The following is a 19,307-nucleotide window of genomic DNA, read 5'->3' as shown; positions in this document are numbered from 1 at the left end:
TGTCTTGTGTTGTCAGTATCATGCGGTTGAAATTCTTGTCTGTCCTACAGTGTAACACTGGTGTGCGATGTAACTTCTCCCTTGTAACCAAGGGTTTAGTACCTTAATCAGTTGTTACACCTCTTCCTTCTATGTGATATAGTCAGCTAGAGGCAAACACTTCTCCTTCCGTCCTCCTCCCTCCCCTTGGTCTTCTAGAACAGTCTGTCAGTATTCACTCGTCTTGTCCATATGTCAGTTTCTTTGAGGCTGCTGACTGTCACTGGAGAATCCTCTGCCTGTCAACGTTTTGGCCCTTCCTTTGGGTGAACAGTTACCTTCTTTCTTACTACTTTATTCTTTGAGGAAGTTACAGATTAAATTGGTTTGATCTTGTCATTTCCTCTTGCTGCCCATAGGGTAGAAATTTTTCACTTTGTTAGAACTGGGAAACCTCTGACAACCTAGCAGATGCTTTCAGAGCCTATAACACTAGTTTAAAGTAAATGTGAAAGATTAAGAGTGGAGTAGAAGCCACCAGAAATACTCGAAAGGAACAGCTTTAATCCTCCTCAGCTGACAATGAATTGTGTCTGGGCCCTGTTGCCAGAACTCAGTGTACTGTAAGTGAAACTAGCCACAGATGTAGAAACTTCAAGGTGTTCTTGAGAAAAACTATGGCAGCACCATCTGCCTGTAGATTTAAGAAGCCATTCTCTTTCCTGATGACAAAAGTCAGAACTTTTTTTGCTTAGAAAATGGAATTTAAACTTTTTCACAAATTATTGGAATGATTCACTTTGTGCCTCTTTCTGACAGTGTGCTAATTTCTCAGCTTTGTGGTTCTGTTAACAAGCACCCCCTTTTGTGTCCCAGAAGCTGCATGTTGATCACCTGCTTTTTCCTGACCTATGTGGCTTACACTAAGCTCAGAGGAGAGAAGTGGGTACCTCTGGAAGCAGTCTCCTGTTTAGCTTGTGAGCATTTATCTGGGCTTTTGTTTAATTTCTGCCAGTGTTAGAACTGGAGTTTTTCAGCTGTCAGTGCCTTTCGGTCTGCATTCACCTAAAGTGTCATGGTACCTAATACCAGTAAAAAAATAAATTTTTAGGATTGCTGTTCCACTTTCATTTCCACTTTCTCTTCCAGACAAGGCCCCTTCTCTTTGCGTGGTCTTGAGGTACTTTGCATCAGACTCGGTCTTGTGCACCTGCTTTCTTTCAAGCTTATTTCAGGTGTAGTCAGGAGTTGTCCTTCTGGAGCTTGCTTTCTAGTTTGATAGTTCAGGCAGATAGTTGTTCAAGAATGCCAACAGAAGTGTCTTGCAGAAATAATTTTTGGACAAGATCTCCGAAGGTGGGTGAATATCCATAGGCACATGCCTATGTGGTCAGGCTTGGGAGGCAGTTAGTGGCATTGTGTCTTTTTAGGTGTTGGGTTTGCAAAAGCTGGCATCAGTAGTCAGTTTTACGGTGAATGTTATCCACACCTATCCATGGTAAGGTGGCATCATGGCAGCTAGTAGAACCTGAGCTGAAGTGATTTATAGCCTTGTCATCATTGGTGGTGCATTTAAATCATAATATCAGAAGATGTGTATGTTGCCGTAGAACTGAACTCCCTATTAATTTTGGGAAGGTTAGGTACCTATAATACATGGAGATCAGTACTTACTAACCTCTCCTCTGTAATTCCTGCATATATCTTTATGGATCCTGCCTGTTTGTGAGGTGTATATTATTCTTACAATGGCCTTAACACAAGCTCTACCTTTCTCTCTGAGCCAGTTCCTAGCCATAGGATGCTCCTGTCTCAGAACATGTCTTGGGACATGGTGTGCCCTAGCATCATGTCTTAGGCTAGGAACAATATTACAACATTGTGCAGAGATGAGCTCAAGGTGGAGGAATAGACTTAGGTGCATTTTGATATTATTATTATACCACTTGTCAGTAAAAATCATTGTATAAGAGTCTTCTAGTAGAGTATGGTGGAAAAATGGTTGAGTGTATTGTTTTTGTCTGTAATAACACAGAATTCTCTGAGACATCTTGTGTTATTGTACAGCGGAGAGAGGTGCAGAGTGCTGGTTAGTCCTCTGCCACTCCCATGCAGCGAGTGTCAGGTACAAGCGATTTGCGAACTAAATGATAACTACTAAATGAAAACTACATTGAAATGCAGTCTGAAGTAGAATAAGTCCATAAGCAGCTTATCTTGAAGAACCTGTGCTACTGTATACAGGTGAATACCAAATACTGATGAGCCTATATGAATCTATTCTGTGTTTTGGACCCAAAGAGAAGAAAATAAACAGCCTAACATGGCTTGTTTTCTCAACTAACTTTACCTTGAGTTAGGATGTACTCATAAAATTTGTTCATTTACAGAAGCTTGTGGAATATTTCTTCTGCATCTGAATCTTGGTAGATTCACGCCTAAGCATGCATGGCACACATTAAAAATCCAGTTTAAAAAAAATTAAGTGGAGGATTTGTTTGTAAGAGTATCTTGCTTCAGAAATATATGGCCTTTTGTAGGCTTCATATATAAGTTTATTTTGAGTTAATTTTATGCCTGAGCAAGGGAAAACATCAACACAATGTGGCATCCTCTGTCAGTACCTGATAGGCAGTGCTTTGGATGAGCTTTTTCCTCTTAACTACTTCCACATAGCTTGGTTCCCCCCCGCCCCAGCCCTTGCCCACCATTATTTGAAGCTTACTCTGATCTTCTCATGTGTGTTAACTGCTTTTATGGGCTCACAGGTTGCATTGCATTGAACAGAGGTAGGTGATCAAGTACAGTTTCTCTAGAAGCAGCTAGCTTGTTCTTTTGTTTCCAGTGTTCTTCCTGCAAAGCATTTCTTGGCCTGGCTGTTGGTGGTACTGCTAAAACTCCTTTACTGGATTCGTGTTTTCAAGGCATCTACACAATACATCAAATACTTCTGCACAAATGGCACAAGCAGTGATTATTGCAGTATGGAGTGTTACTTGATCTGAGCTTGCCAATAATTTAATAATAGTACTACCTGGCCAAAATATGAATCATGGTGGGGTGGAGTGGTAACAGCAGGAAATTGGGACCAAATACATGGCAGAAACACCAGCAGTTCTTTGAATCTGTATGTTGAACAAAGGTGCCTTGTGAACTTTACTCTGGTACTGCTGAAGCAGTACTTCCCCTGCTGTAAGGAAGCACTACTGTCAGTGACCTCGGAGTCTCCATTGACTGGCTGTAACTGCAGCATATCAGCCCATGCTTGGTAGTTACTGTGCCCCAGTTCTGTGCCGTGCAAACCTCAGCTCCCTCCAGCGTCGACATGTACGCTTCCTGTTTTGAAAAAGCTCCTGATACGCTATACACACCTTTTCCAGCCAGAGTTTTGCTAGGTGTCTTGCCATGGTAAAATAGTTGAAATCAATGGCTTACATGGATTATAAATACACACGTTTTGCTGCTGCATGTTCGGTGTATTTTTATGAGCTCATTAAGGAGTTTTAGACCTATGTTGTATAACAAGGAACGGGACTTCTGTGTGCGGAAGTATTGGAAGCAGCACAATCAGGTATTTATTTGCTTTACTCCAAATGTAAATAGTGGCAGTTAAGGTTGTACAGAACTTTGAAGTTGTAATTTTCTGACATCTGAGCACTGAAACATTGTGGGCACAGTGACTTTTAATGAGTATCACATTGTTGCCAAAAAGTGTAGCCAGGAAAACTCTTGAAATCAAATGGCAGTTTAGAAAGCTGACACGGGTGTATCGCAGCGCTGGGTGCACCGGGGATCTTTCCTCCCAGCGTGCACACCAAGCTGCTCGAGGGCACGCATTATATACCATAGAGCACCGGCATATCCATAGTACATGGCGTGTGCGTTGTCATGCTCAGGGCTGGTACTAGTTTCCCACTTCCCATGCAGATCAGCGTGCACCTCAGACAGCGCTGCTGAAGCCTTTTACCGACTGCATATGCTCCCCATGCTCCCCAAGCGGGGCTTTGCCCTCCTTCAGCCAGGGGTGGGTTGGGGGTGTGTGGGGAGGGGAGGATAGGGGAAGCTGTTTGAGTTGGAGGTTTCGATCTGTCATTACCACAATTACCTTTGTCCTACTTTCAACTAGTTTTCTGAGGAATGCAATATTGGCTTGTCTCCTCTAGTGGCCAGAACTTTCTAACTTGGAGACTTCTTTCTGCATAATTTACTTAGTGGTGTTCTTATCATTATCTGTTCTTTGTTTCCCAAGATTGACTCCCTTGATTAGCAGTCCTTTCATTCATCAGTTTTGAGGACTTGAGATGGTGGGTACTTGGGAGTGTGGGTCAGCTTGACCTAAATTTAGTGGACATTCTTGTTTGACTAAATCAGAATTTGGTAATTCGAGAGTGTAGGCAATGACATCAGAGAAGAATGACTGTTGAGTGAAGAAATCCACAGAAGGAAACATCATTTTCCTGGATTTGAAACATTGACTTATTTAAACAAACAAACCCCTATTAACAACGCTTACTAAGTTCACTCTAAAAGCCCTTGAGTGTTGTGGAAATAATTATGAGCTTAAGATAATGAAAACTTAGGAATTCTTCTGCTAAGCTTCTAGTACCTTGTAAAGAAGGAGGGGCTGTTTGTGAACATAATTACAGGTCAGTAACAATTCTTTGTACTTGCTGATTTTCAGAGTGTTATTTGTCTTTACACAAGATGTGCAAGCAATAAAGTTTTGGCTAAGCAGCAGTCAAGTAGAAGCTGATAGCCTCCTTCAATTACAGTCTTTAAATATGGTGAAAAATGTTGAGTGAAATGTGTTTTTCAGAAACGTAGTAACGCCACCTATAAACGAGTAATTCCTTCTGCTACCTAGAGTCAATGCCTAGCTTAAACTCTATGAACTAAACAAAGTAAGTTTCCTAGTTTTCTCTTAGGTGACCTTTTTTTTGTCTGAGACAGAGTTTTGTTATTTTGACTTTTGATTTGTTCAAATAAAAATAAGTATTATTGAAATGCTCATACTCTTAATACCATGTAAGCAGTGCCTCAGTTTTGCACTGCTAGCCATTTAAGTAAAGATTCAGTATAGGGCAGGGAGGGGAATCAAAAATGAAATGAACCTGAAACATACCAACCAAACTAGTAGTGACCATTTTTCAGATTGATTGACTTTAAACAGGGAATACTTCTAGATTTGTCTCAATCTCCCTTTCCTTTCTCCTTGCCTTCAGATCGCTGATGATGGTGTCAGATTGGTTCCTAACAGCATGTCTTATATTTTTCTTCTTAAATTACATGAAACTTAAGTCTAGGATAATAGTACATTAAACACTCCTGTTACTGCTGCCTCTAGTAAAACAGAATGTGGAAATCCATCAGATTTTTAGAATCTATTTGTCAGGCTGCTGCATCTTTGGAATAGAACTTTCTTATTTTTTAGAAAACAGACTTTTGTTTGGTAGCTCAGTTAATTCAGAAGAATTCCAGTGTGTCAGTAAAATGAGCCCGTTTTGAATGGTACTTCAAAATTAGGAAATCAACAAGGTTACTTATATACTTTTCATCATCACAAATGCCCATAAGCCTTCTGCCCAGATTAATAAAGACTTGAAACCTTAACTTGTCCTTTTGACCAATACGTTGTATGCTTGGTGGTTTGTTCTGTGTCCTGCCTTGAAATGTGAGTACATGCTGAAACAGTGTGTTTGGATATTAGATGCTACATGAAGTTGCATTTCTAACTTTTACCTGCTTGCTTTTTCAGTACAGGAGGTGACCATTTAATTCTACATTTAATATGTTCTGTTCACCTTTACAATAATCTTAACAGTGTACAGAGAATGCTTTCTGGTCTTACCATCTTAGTATGCTGGCATCCAATCAGAGGGTTATATGAAGATTTTAGTGAAGTTGGTAAGTGATTTGTGAAGTTGTACCTGGAAATAGTTGCAACAAGACTGGTGCAGAAAATTAAGATGCCTGCTATTCAGTGCAGCCTGAAAACAAGATTTGAGTCCAGTTTCCTCAAAGCTTTAGCTTACTGTAGTAAATCTGTATAGGCAGCAATCTTGGCTTGAATTCCACATCCTGTGGAGAGGTGGGGATCCCTCTGTTCGTTGTGGTACTCTGCTTTCTTCACCGCAGCTCATCGGTGTACCAGAGACTCTTATGCAGGACACTGCCAGCTGCTTTGTGGTCTTCTGTTTTTTCATGTGGGTGAGAAGGAGAATGGGCTTTGGCTGGTTTTGAACCAAGCACTTGGTGGCTGCTGGCTGAGTCTGGATACAAATAATCAAGTTCCAGCTGACCTAGCCTCAGAAGTCTCTTATGTGGATTTCTCTGCATGCCTGCTTCCATGAGACTTCCTCGTCTGTGGGCCTGTCATGCTTCCACTTCAATTATTTGAGCTAGCTGTCCTTTTCCTGAAGAAATGATCTTTAGTGGCCTGTTGAAAGCAACTGTGTTTAGAAAAGCATGAGCGTTTGCTGAGGAAATGAAGGTCGCAACTGTTATTTTTTCTGCAATGTACACTGCTTAGATGGGAGAAGCTGCCCATTCTCCACTTCCACTGAATAAAGCAGCTTGATCTTTCATTGTGTTACTGGACTTCCCTCCATGTGCCGAGTGGCAGTATGCTCCTTTCTGGAGAGAGTCCTTGCTACAGATCACATCAGCGTCAGAAGCAGAGAAGGACAAGCAGAGAAGGACAAGCAGAGGGCAGTGGGAAAGCAAACTGTTTTGGAGTATCTGGGGCATGAAAACTGCTCAAGGGTCCAGGCTGACTGAAGCATAAGGAACTTTTTATGTAGCTGGTTCATGTGCTGGTAGTAGGCAGGTTGCTCAGTGCAGCTAGCAGGTATGGACAATTTTTGTTCCATATGGGAAGATGGTGTGCTGATCTGTGCTGGCCTCAGGTTTTGTTGGTGAAGTTCAACCCTATATAACTATGGGGATGGTGACCACATGCACTGCTCATGACATTCTTCTACTGGTGCAGCTGTAGCTACTTTTGATACTGTTGGATTTGTTGATACTTTGCACTTCTTGTAGAAATAGTTGATTTGCTGTACAGTAACAGCAGGGTAGCAGGGTTACCTTTCTTGCTTTTTATTAAAATCTTGATTTGCACACACTTATCAATACATAAAAGCAAAGAGAAATGAAAGATGTTTATACCAAAGTTGTTATAAACTTATTCACTGGTTGTATAGACCAGGTGAGTCATGTAACTTTACATTGCATTTTCCTGCATTAAAACAAGTAGGTAGATTGACAAAGCATCCTTTAATGATATTCACTTGGACTAAGACATACTTATCCAGATGGCGTACCTACAGTTTGCTGTGCAGTTAGGCAGGGCTCAAAGTCTTTGGTCAGGATTGCTGATGAGACTTGATGGTCTAAAGCCAGGGGGAGGTCTGCTGACATTTATGAATTGTGCAGCTAGCCAAATTGCACTATCCAGTATCTACAAAGCTATTTAGATTACAAAATTTCAGACATCATTGGTTAAGGTAAAATTGGTGTATCTCTGCTCAGACTGAAGAAAAAAAAAACAAAAGCCCTCCTCACTCCCAAATCTGTGGACAATTTTCAAACCTATTTTAACACAAAATACTGTTTTGAGTAGTTTCTAGTAATGAGGAGGACCTGTGTGTTTTAATTAGACCTATTTAATGCTGCCTGTAACAAGCTACAAATCTGTTTTACTAGTCAACATCTGTTACTAGCAATCAATAAGATGAAACAGTATTAGCATAACTTTGCTGTTTTGTACTGTTTGGCATTTTTGTTTGAAGTTGGGCTGTGTTAAGTTGGTAGTCTTCTAAAAATGTTGAAACTCAGTTTATTTTTGTATGTTAACTGTCTTGAAGAGTTGCAATATTCTCCTTATTTAGCTCATATTTTAAAATATTTTTATTATTGAATACTGTGTTCCCAGCATTGTCTACTTAAAATGAGTAAGGAGAAAAGGTGAATATGCAATGAAAATAGATCTAGCTTTTGCATAATTGGGATCCATGTGAAATGTTCTACTTATAATGGGTTCCTAACACCTACTTTCATACTGACTGAAAACTGAAGTACATTTCTAGTTGTGACACTTGTTTCTTAAAGTTAAGTCTCATGGCTGATGAATCTCACAACAGAAACTGAAAATATCTTTAAAATCTCAGAATATTTGGTTGCCTGTCAGTGTTAATTTGAGTACTGCATGGAGTCATAGTTGCATGTTCCTAACTGTAGCTTTTTATTTCATGTTTTGCATTCAAGTTGAGTTAGTACATGGCATGTTTAAATGCTTTAAAGACAGGCATGATGCATCTCATAGTCTTCGGAAAAGAAAGCAGGTTTGTCTTTATTAATTCCTGTTAAATTCCACAATGGGAGGTCTCTCTAAAGATTTATTTCTCCAAATTACAGAGTATCTACCTTCAAAGTTAAAGTAACATACTTTAACAGACTGTAAAAATCGCTGCTCCTCAGAGTCCTAGGCTCAAACCCTCCAGCTTAAAAATAAATAGTTGCTGGAAGTGTATTGCAACATACGAAATCATCATTTGAAGATGATCAGGGAACAAAATATTTCTTATGACACAGGAAGTAGGTAAATTGGTTTACAAAGAAAAGTGTTTTGTCACATAATGAACAGTAAAATGGCAGAACTTGTTATTGTAGATATTTGAAGGTTTAAAGTATAATTTAAATGAAAGGTGCATCTTAGAAATATGAAATATAACATGACTTCCAAATTGGAAGTTTATATCTAACTGCTAGAGACTGGCAGTATATACCAATTGAAGAACCAGCCTAAACACATACTTGGTGGTTTTTTTAATGTTGCTGCTTGGTGTTTTTTTCTTTTTTCTTTTTTTTTTTTTTCCCTATGTCTGTTACTAGCCAGTACTGGAGAGACTGTAATTGGTTAGATGACATAAGGCAGATGGGTGGTGTAATCTATGACCAGGCTATTGCTAAGCAATATAGAACACTTTTCTTGGAGGAAGAGGTAAAATATTTCTAGAACATAGGTGAATAAGAATATAAATTTTGAACAGTTGTCTGATGTTACGGTTGTAGAGGGAGTGTATATAGAGGTGGGATAGATATCAACAGTATTTTAACTGCTTATGTACTTGGTAACGTTTATGAACTATTGCCACATGCAGTGAAACTGGTAAAAATGTGTATAGATGGCAGCTATACTCGAGCTTCTTAGGAATCTAAAGATCAGAGCCTATGTTGTGCAGTCTGTAAAGCCCCAGTAATTTCAGGGACTTTACATTATTTTTAGAGTGAGTGGCCTAATAGGCTGTTAATTTTCTGAGTAGGTGAAGCATTCTTTCTTTTAAAACGTTACAGATGTTGAAAGGGAGAATACTAATTTTAAACAGAAATGTATACACAGCTATCTTTAATGTAGTATTTGAAAGATTTCAGTCTAGTTGTTTCTTTTGTGCCACCAGGGGGCATGGGACTACAGTTTGTTTTTTTTTCTTTCCAGTATCCCAATTTCCTGTTGTTTAAAGTTCATCTGTTTTTTAAGTTTCTAGATTTTTATTTTTTTTTAATTGTTGAGGTTCTAGGATGTTGGACCTACATGTATGTTAGCTTAACCTGGATCTGTTAAAATACATTTTTGCCTTTTGGGAAGCAATAACTGTTTGCTTGTGTGGCATTTTAAAACCTGTTGTTGTTTTCAGGATGTATCAATTTAAGAAAAAAAAGCAGGGGTCACTACTTTACACAGCTCAGAAAATGAGGGGATGAATTTACCAACAGGTTGAAAAATACTAAAATGTATCTTCCGCAGAATTACAGAAAACTTCTGTAACGATAAAATTACAGGAATGAGGATTTAGTAGAACCCAAAAGGCTGATCAGTATCTCTTGGTAAGGGGTGTCATTTTTTTTATCCTGCAGGCTTCTCAAAGTGAACAGAATTTAAAGGAAAGTGCACACCACAATTTAGAAAGGAGGCTTAATTCTTTGCAAACTTCTGCCTAACTAGAGAAATTGGTATTAACTTGGCATTTGAGGAAAGCAGTTTGTCCTTTAAAAGGGAAATGTGAAGACTTCAGGTGAACTGTTGTCAATGGGGAAAAAGGTGTCATGTACAGATGTTGTTGCTAATACTATTCTGTATTATTTAGAAAATAAGGCATTGGTGCTAGGAAGAAGTTTTAATTCATCACTTAAATCATAGGTCACAGAGTAGCTGTTTACTGAGTCAATGTTATTTGTGTTGAATGTCATAGGTAAAATGTAAATGGCTGAATCTGCAGTGGGTTTTGTTGTAATGACAGCTTCTCTGAAAAAAAACTTATTTGTATATTGCATGTTTTGGAGTCTGGCCACAACTTTAATAATAGGAAGTGACTGTTTTTTTGTTCTCTACCTTTTCTTATTATTATTTGGTTGAAGTCAGTCTGAGGAAAGAAAGAAATTACTGTTAAGATTAAATATCCCTAGACCCCTGTTAAATAATTTGGCCTTCTGTGATTCTGTAACGGCTAACACACTCATGTCTGGAAAAAAAGCATACCTCTCATTTAAAAGGAGTGGCTAGTACATGAGATGGCAGTAGCGTTTCCAGGTACTTTGCTTCCTCCTGTATTCCAACAATGCAGTGATTAAATGCTACTAAATGGCTTTGTGGTATCTCTGTCTGCTTCCTGACTGCTTTGTGAGATGCCTTGACTTCTTTCAGTTCACGTTGATGTTATTCTATATCCTTCCTCTCGCAGTGCACACTAGAATCATCCACAAAATCCTGTTGTTTGGCAACTGAATATGACCTTCTGACTGAAAGTGCTGTCAGATTGTGCTGTTTTTTACAGGATTATCTTGGTATTTGTAGTGGGCCAATTATACAGATTATTATGATGATCAGGCTGTTAAGGGATCTGTTACCCCCATTAAGTGCTTTTGTTCATTTCTGTCTAAACTCCACTGATAATAAGAAACTTCATATTTATTGAAACGCTCTTTTACCTGTACAGGAAAAACCTAAAATATATACATCCTGGTAATCTCATCGTGATGTGACTGCCTTGTAAAAAATGGCTTTCTCTTTGTTATGATGTAATGGTAAATGAAGAGATAACGTTTTTGCAAATGTATGAAAGACATGAAGAGTTGAAGTCAGCATAACAAAACAGCGTGACCTTTTAAGAATGTCTTTGTATCACTGATTAAATTTTGTGCTGCAAATTCAAGTTTGTGGTGGAAAGTGTAACTAGCTCTTTTCCCTTATTCTGAAAGGAGAAGACTTCATATGTTGGTTCAATTTCTTGCTGGTGTGTCTTTACATAAAATATAGAATAAAGATTTATTTGATTTATTTTTTTTTGTGTGTGTGTGGTCATATACTATTGTGAAATTGATAATTTTAAAACTCTGTGAAGAATTCATCTGAGAAATAATTAAACTTTACCTTTTTTTTCTTTTGCAGGGCCAACTTTCAATATTGCAAGAAAAAATAGATCATTTAGAACGCCTGTTGGCAGAAAATAATGAGATTATTTCAAACATACGAGATTCTGTGATCAATCTGAGTGAATCAGTAAAGGATGGTCAAAAAAATCCAGATGCTATAAACTTCAGTCAAGGATCTGTCTCAGAGCTCTTTCCTTCTGCTTCCGTTTTGCTTGCAGTTGATTCTGAGGATTGTTTGTTTGCTTCAAAAAGTGGAAGTCATGGTTCAGGAGTACAGGTAAGCAGTATGTCTTTTCTGTCTTTCTGCTGGAGTCCTAGCTGTCATTACCTTTTAATTCTGAAAACATCTAATCACTGGTGAAAGATTGGTGCTGAGCTCCTAGTCTAAGACATAATGGAATTGTTCAAGTGACTGTTGTGTTTAACAGATGTTATGAAACTGTTCCTTTTTACCTTTTTTGAAAAATGTCTAGAAATCTGATAGTGGTTATGAAGAGCCAATATTTCAGAAATCTTAAAAACTTCTCAGAACAGCCCCAAACAAGAACTACTGATTATACTTAGGTTATTGTGCCATATATCACCAGTTCTTTGGAAAGAATTTCCCCTTCCAGTTTCCCCAGATTGTTCTAAAATTGGTGACAAATAAACTGGAAATGGTGGATAGTCTTGTTTTAAATAGGTTTTACATTTTAGGGATATATGTGTAAATGGGTTTTGATGGCAAGACAGAGAATGTTCAAGAACTAATATTTTCAAAATATCTCGGGTACTGTGTTCCGTTTTGAAAGCCATTTCTGTATCTCAGCATTCTTGTGTGTCTCCAGTTTGTATAGGTACTTTGATCAAAAAGGAGGAATGTACGTGATGTTGACTGGTTGGCATGAACTGGGGAGGCTGAAGTTTTTAAAGTCAGACACTTCAGGTTGAATTATTTTGCTTTCTGGTGATGCTTGTGAGTTCATGGACTCTTATATATTCAGTTTTAATGGAGTGTTTCAGGAGCGCTGAGAATACTGTGTGAAGTTTGTGATCTGTGCTGTTTTTGGGAGTCTTGTGGGAGTACTATAAATATTCATAGTACTCTAAAGCAAAGATTAGATTTTGAAGTCCATCTTTCTCATTCTAGAAGTGAAAGTATTTCTATTGCAGGAGAAAGACAGTGGACTTAAGGTGAGTAAGTCACATATTAGAACAATTGTAACCTATGATGTATCATTCATAACACCTTTAAGCTCATCAGGGACAGGCACACCTTAATATGTCTTCTGCAGAGAAAATAGTTGCTTTTTTCTTTTTTTAAAGGCAGTATTGACTTTTCATGTTTCTAATATACCTTAAGGCTTCTGTGCAGGAAAGTAAAGCATGTGGACCTGTGATTGTATGTTTTGAAGTTACTGAATTGTTAACAGGTTATTTGTCATACAGTCTGTTACTGTATTAAATGAAGTGCTTCTTTTTTAGGTGCATTAGAAATAAATTATAGTAAATGTGAATTGTGAATTTAGAGGTGAAATATGTTGGCTTAATGTCTTGGACATGTTAACCTGTGGAAAGTAAAACACGTTTGCTTAAACTGTTCTCATGTTTTGCTTCACGTTTGCAGAATGTCAGAACATGTACCTACAATCAGCTAGTGTTACCTATGTACCTAATGGTAGGCTGTAGTAGCTAAACTGCTTTTTGATAATTTTCCTTACATTTAAGGTTATATGCATGTGCTTAAGAAACAAATACAGCAGGGAATATGCTTAATACTGTTCTTGACTCTTTTCTTTCCTTGCTTTGCACAGGGAGGGAGGGCTCTAATACTCTTTGCCTCATTGCATTAGTACCTTGTACTCAGCAGGTTATCCACCATTGTCATTAAGTCATTTTAATACTGCTTCGGTGTTAACTCTTTCTCATCCTGTGAGTCTAACCTGCATTTCAGTTATGGAATCTAAGACCTTGACTTCAGCAGAATTCCTGTAACAACATGTTAAAGAGCTGATCTAAATTACTGTATTTGAATACAGTTTTAACTAAGTAATACTTTGCCAAGTCTGATGTATTCTGCAAGCTCACTTAACTTAGTTTCTTGTAGATTTTTTTATAAAGACTGAGAAATTCAGAGTAGATTATTAAGATCATTGCTTTTTAAAGAAATTATACTTTAAATTCTAAAACAGCTTGTAAGTGTTAATTCCCTGTGGTTCATACAGATTTGGACCTTACTTTTTCCATGTTGGTCTTTTAAGTGGATGTATGAGAATGAAATGAGAGACTAGAAAGAAGTAAGGGCTAATATAGGTGAGACATAATGTCTGAATAAATATCACTTTAGAGAGTGGAGGCAGAAGAGGCTTCCCTGAAAAAATTATGGGAGACCATTATAGTCTCCCATAATGGAGGAACTATTGTGAGAATGCATTCAGATATGGATTAAAAATCTTTGTGACATTTCAGTGAGAAATATTACCGGGACTTGGTACTTGAAGAGATGATGTTCTTTGCATAAATTGGAAAAAACAAGTTAATAATAACATGAGGGCCTAAAGATTCTTGGACAGATAGCTAAAGGATCTTTTTAATGGAGGAACTGTAAATCAAGAAATTACATACTTTGTTACTTGTTGTGTTTGTAAGTAGGTAGGAAATTGTAACAGAGCCGGCCGCTGAAAATAACACTAAATTGAGAATTGATATAACTCAAATTAAATAGAAGACTAATGTGTACTTTATTTAAAAGATAAAAATGGGACTAGGTAATAAACCCAACAAAATTAAGAACTCCAGATTAAGTACAGTTATGACCTGACACCTTTTTTTAGGTTAGTAGTTCAAGAAGTATATGGAATTTGTGCTCAATGAAGACAGAATTCTCAAGAGTCGTCATGCTGAGCTGGAAGGTTATTTAACTAATACAAAGAGATGTCTGGGCTCTTGTCCCTTTCAACTACTGAAGCATCTAACATTGAGCTTGGTAGTGTTGCTCCTTCTAAAAATGAGGCATGAATCAGTTTTTAGAAAGGTGGCCTGAAAAGGCACAGACTATGCTTTTATTTTTTTTTTTTTTTTGCACTAGTTTAGTGTTCATGGAGGTAAATGGGATGTTTGCCCAATACTTGCATTAGTTCAGCAGTTAAGAGTCCCTCAGTACAGAGAAGGAATAAGCCCATAAAGAAAAAAAGACAACTGGTAAGTTTTTGAATGTTTTAATTAAAAAAACTTGTAACAACGTGACTGTCTTCTGAAGCAGCCATAATAAAGACAGGCAGCATCCTTTTCGAATTTTTGTCTACTTTTTGTTATGAAGTCCTTGCTTACTCTATCAGTGTTTTATACTTAGAAATAAAATCAAAGTACATCCAGGAAATACTTCTACCTTTTGTGCTTCATACCGACTAGGTACTTGGAACTTAGTCTTCACTTGAGTGTAACCTGGTCAAGTGATAATGTAACTTGTAATTAATCATTTGCACAACTCTTACTAAGGATGTTGTTCTATGAAAGATAAATATTACTTAACATCTGTCTTCTGGATGTCTTGGCCTAAGTGCAGTGATTTCAGCCTGATTTATTCCAGTGGAAGTTTTTAAGTCCTAATTTTTTTCATGGCTTTTTTAAACTGTTTCTGATTAACATTCAAATCAATGAATGATGGAATGGTTGAGGTTGGGAGCAACCTCTGGAGGTCATCTGGTCCAATCCACTGCTCAAGGAGGGTTACCTACAGCCAGCTGCCCAGGACCATGTCCAGATGGCTTTTGAATATCTCCAAGGATGGAGGTTGTACAAATTCTGTGGACAACCTGTGTCTGTGCTTAGTCATCCTCATAGGGAAAAAGTGTTTCCTATGTTCAAGAGGAATGTCCTGTGGTTTAGTTTGTGCTTCTTGCCTTGTCACTGGAAATGAGCCTGGTTCCTCCTACTCTGCAGTCTTTGTTCAGGTATTTGTACACATTGGTAAGGTCTCCCCAAGCAAGTTCTCTAGGCTAAACAATTCAATCTGTCTCAGCCTTTCCTCATACGAGAGCTGCTTCAGTCCCCTCACCTTAGTGTCCCTTTGCTGGACTCCCCAGTGCATTGGGGAGCTTGGAACTGTACAAAATACTCCAGGTGTGACCTCACCAGTGCTGAGCAGAGGGAAGGTTTGCCGTGACCTGCTGGCTGCACTCCTCTTTCATGCAGCCCAGAATGTTATTGGCCTTCTTTGCTGCAAGGGCACATTGCTGTCTTGCATTCAATTTGGCATCCACAGGATTCATATGTCACATTCTGCAAAGCTGCTCTTCAGCCGGGCTATCTGCAGCATGTGTGTGTGCTTGGGGTTGTTCCTCCCCAGGTGCAGGACTTTGCAATTCACTAGTCAAACAGGTTGATGTTCCTGTCAGCCCATTTCTTCAGCCTGTCAAGATCCCTCTGGAGGGCAGCACAAACCCTCTGGTGTATCAGCCCCTCCTCCCAGTTGTCATTACAAATTTGCTGAGGGTGCACTCTGCCCTGCCATCCAGATCATTAATGAACATGTTAAACAGGATCAAACCCAGTAGTGACCCCTGAGTAAACCACTGGTTACTGACCTCCAACTAGATTTCATGCCACTGATCACCACCCTCTGGGTCTGGCTGTTCAGCTGCTTTTTGTTCTGTCTCACTGTCTGCTCATCCAGCCCACACATTAGCAGCTTCTCTATGAGGATGTTACAGGAGACAGTGCTGAAAGCCTCACAGAAGCTGAGGTAGACAATAGCCACTGCGTTCCCCTCATCTGCCAGACCAGTCATTTCATTGTAGAAGTTTCTCAAGTTGCTGAAGCATGACTTCTTCTTGGTGAATCCATGCTACTACTGCTGTTGACTTTCGTGTCTTTTGTGTGCCTGGAAATGGTTTCCAGGATTAGCTGCTCCATCACCTTCCCAGGGATCAAGGTGAGGCTGACCAGCCAATAGCTCCCTGGGTCCTCCTTCTTGCAGTTTTGATGATAGGAGTAACATTGCTTTCCTCCAGTTCTTGGGTGTTCTCCCAATCACCATGATTGTTCAAAGGTTCTTGAGAGTGGCCTTGCAGTAACAGCAGGCATCTTCCTCACTACTTTGTGGATGCATCGCACCAGGGCTTATGGACTTGTGTATGTCCAGTTAGTTTAAATATTCCCTGCCCTGGCCCTTTTCCATGAAGGGCACATCTTTGTCACTCCAGACTTTACTGCTGGTCTCTGGGACCTGGGATTCATGAAGGCCAGCCTTACTAGTAAAGATTGAGGTGAAGAAGATATTAGGCACCTGTCTGAGCAATGAGTAGCCAGTTTCTCCGGGAGAATGCTGTGGGACGTGCAGTGTCAAAAGGCTTTGCTAAGGTCTAGGTAGACAACATCCATAGCCTTTCCCTCATCCCGTAAATGAGTCACCTTGTCATAAGGGAAGATCAGGTTAGTCAAGCAGGACCTGCCTTTCATAAACCCATACTGGCTGGTCCTGATCACATGGTTGTCCTTTACATGCCACATGGTAGCACTTGAGATGATCTGCTGCATAACTTTCTCCAGCAGTGAAGTCAGGCTGGCAGGCCTGTAGTTTCCCAGTTCCTCCTTCCTGTCCTTCTTGTAGATGGGCATCAATTTGTTAATCTCTGGGCAACTGGGACCTCTCTGGTTAGCCAGGACTGCTCATAAATGGTTGGAAGTGGCTTGACAAGTGCATCCACTAGCTCCCTCAGTACTATTGAGTTGATCCCATCCAGTCTCCTAGTCTTGTGTGTGTGTAAGTGGTATAGCAGGTTGCTGACCATTTTCCCCTTGGATTATATAGGCTTCATTCTCTTCCTTGTCCCTGTTTTCCAGCTTAGGGGCTTGGTCCCCAGGGAACAACTGGTCTTGCTAAAGACTGAGGCAAAGAAAGCATTAAGTACCTCAGCCTTTTGCTCACCCTTTGTCACTGTCTCCCCCAGTATCCAATAAAGAATAGAGATTTTCCTTAGCCTTCCTTTTGTTGCTAATGTTTTTATAGAAACCATTTTTGTTGTCTTTTATGGCAGTAGCCAGATGAAGTTCTAGTTGGGCTTTGGCCCTTCTAATTTTCTTCGTGCATAACTGCATGACATCTTTGTAGTCCTCCTGAGTTGCCTGCCTGTTCTTCCAAAGGTCATAAACTCTCCCTTTTTACTTTGAGTTCCAGCCAAAGATATCTGTTTAGCCAGGCCAGTCTTCTTCCTTGCTGACTTGTCTTTCTGCACATGGGGACGGCCTGCTCCTGTGCCTTTAAAATTTCCTTCTTGAGCAATGTCCAGCCTTCCTGGGCCCCTTGACCCTTCAGTACTGTCTGCCAAGGGACTCTGTCCCAGGCTCCTAAAGAAGCCAGAGTCTGCCCCTCTGGAAGTCCAAGGTAGCAGTTCTGCTGAGACCCCTCCTTACTTCTGTGAGAATCAAAAATTCATTTTGTGTTTGCTATGCTCAATTTGTCCTTCAGCCATCACGTCACCCACAAGTCCTTCTCTGTTTGCAAACAACAGGTCCAGTGGGTCACCTTCCCTAGTTGACTCACTAGCTACATCAGGACCTTCCACACAGTCCAGGAGCGCTCTAGACTTTCCTCTCTGCTGTGTTGTATTTCCAGCAGACATCCAGTAAGTTGAAGTCCCCCACAAGAACAAGGGCTAGTGATTGTGAGACTTCTCCTAACTGCTTATAGAATATTTCGTCTGCCTCTTCATCCTGGTTGAGTGGTCTTATAACAGACTCCTACCATGATATGTGCCTTGTTGGCCTTCCCCTGAATTCTTACCCATAAACCCTATTGCCTCCATCATTCGGCTCTAGGCAGTCAAAACACTCCCTGACATACAGAGCTACCCCACTGCCTCTCCTTCCTTGTCTATCCCTTCTGAAGACTTTATAGCCATCCCTTGCAGCACTCCAGTCATGCAGGTCATCCCACCATGTTTCTGTGATGGTAACTATGTCACAGATCTTCTGCTGTGCAGTGGCTTCTAGTTTCTCCTGTTTGTTGCCAATGCTGCATGCATTGGTGTGGATACACTTCAGTTAGGCTGTTGATCACACCACCTTTTTTGGGGAGAAGCCTAATTCCTACATGACCATTCTCAAGTGCTTCCGTAATTTCTAACACATCAATAACCCTTGTATCTGCTGCCGCATGGATCTACATCCCCTGCCTCTGCTGAGAGGGCAGACTGAGGAGGACTGTGCTGGCACACCATCCCTCAAACACTGGTGTGCTACCCCTGGGATTATCTCTACCGAGCTTTGTTTTATCCCTTTCCTGCTTCAAATCTGCAGGCTGAGCTCCATGCACACCAGCTGCTCTCTCAAGTAAAGGCCAGATTTTCCTCCTTGTCTTCCTGGCCCGTCTTTCCTCAAGATTTTGTATCACTCCATTGCAGCTTTACAGTTGTTAGCATCATTCCACTATGTCTGCATGATCCCGACAAGATCAAAGGCTTGCAGCTGCACGTAGATCTTCTAACACATCATGTTTATTTCCCATAGTGTGTGCATTAGTGTACTTTAGAGAGGTTTCCAGGCATGTTGATTTCCCAGGAAGGGTAATTGTGCCTTGTAGGCACTTCCTTGCTTACATGCAGATGCTGGGTGACCCTGCTTAAGTCCTGTTTTGTTGATTTAAAAAAAAAAAAAAAATACTATTTTATGCTTTCATGTCACATCACTCCTGCCCATCACTCCTTCACAGGGCTGCTGGTAACACACTCTCCCTCCCACTTTATTCCTACCTAAAAGCTCTCCATAACAGGTCAGCCATCCTCCTGGCAAAGATGCCTTTGCCCAACTTCGTGAGTTAGATCTTGTCTCTCCTAAGCAGGCACTGGTCAGCAAACAGGGTCCCATGGTCATAGAACCTCAAAACCTGTTGCCAGCGCCAGCTCTGAGACCTGTACTAT

General features: G+C 39.9%; 1 protein-coding gene across 2 annotated transcripts in view; it reads left to right on the top strand.

Moving 5' to 3' along the window:
• MAN2A1 (mannosidase alpha class 2A member 1) overlaps window positions 1-19,307 on the top strand; it is a 121,182-nt gene that overhangs the window by 1,440 nt on the left and 100,435 nt on the right. For both annotated transcript variants that reach the window (XM_037372756.1, XM_037372758.1), the window contains exon 2: window positions 11,426-11,686. In XM_037372756.1, the coding sequence (XP_037228653.1) occupies window positions 11,426-11,686 (261 nt within the window). The remainder of the gene's footprint in view (window positions 1-11,425; window positions 11,687-19,307) is intronic.

The sequence above is a fragment of the Falco rusticolus genome, chromosome Z (genome assembly GCF_015220075.1).
Source record: "Falco rusticolus isolate bFalRus1 chromosome Z, bFalRus1.pri, whole genome shotgun sequence".
In the NCBI taxonomy this organism is placed as follows: domain Eukaryota; kingdom Metazoa; phylum Chordata; class Aves; order Falconiformes; family Falconidae; genus Falco; species Falco rusticolus.
Note: the sequence above shows the minus strand (reverse complement) of the source record. Positions and strands in the feature narration are given on the sequence as shown.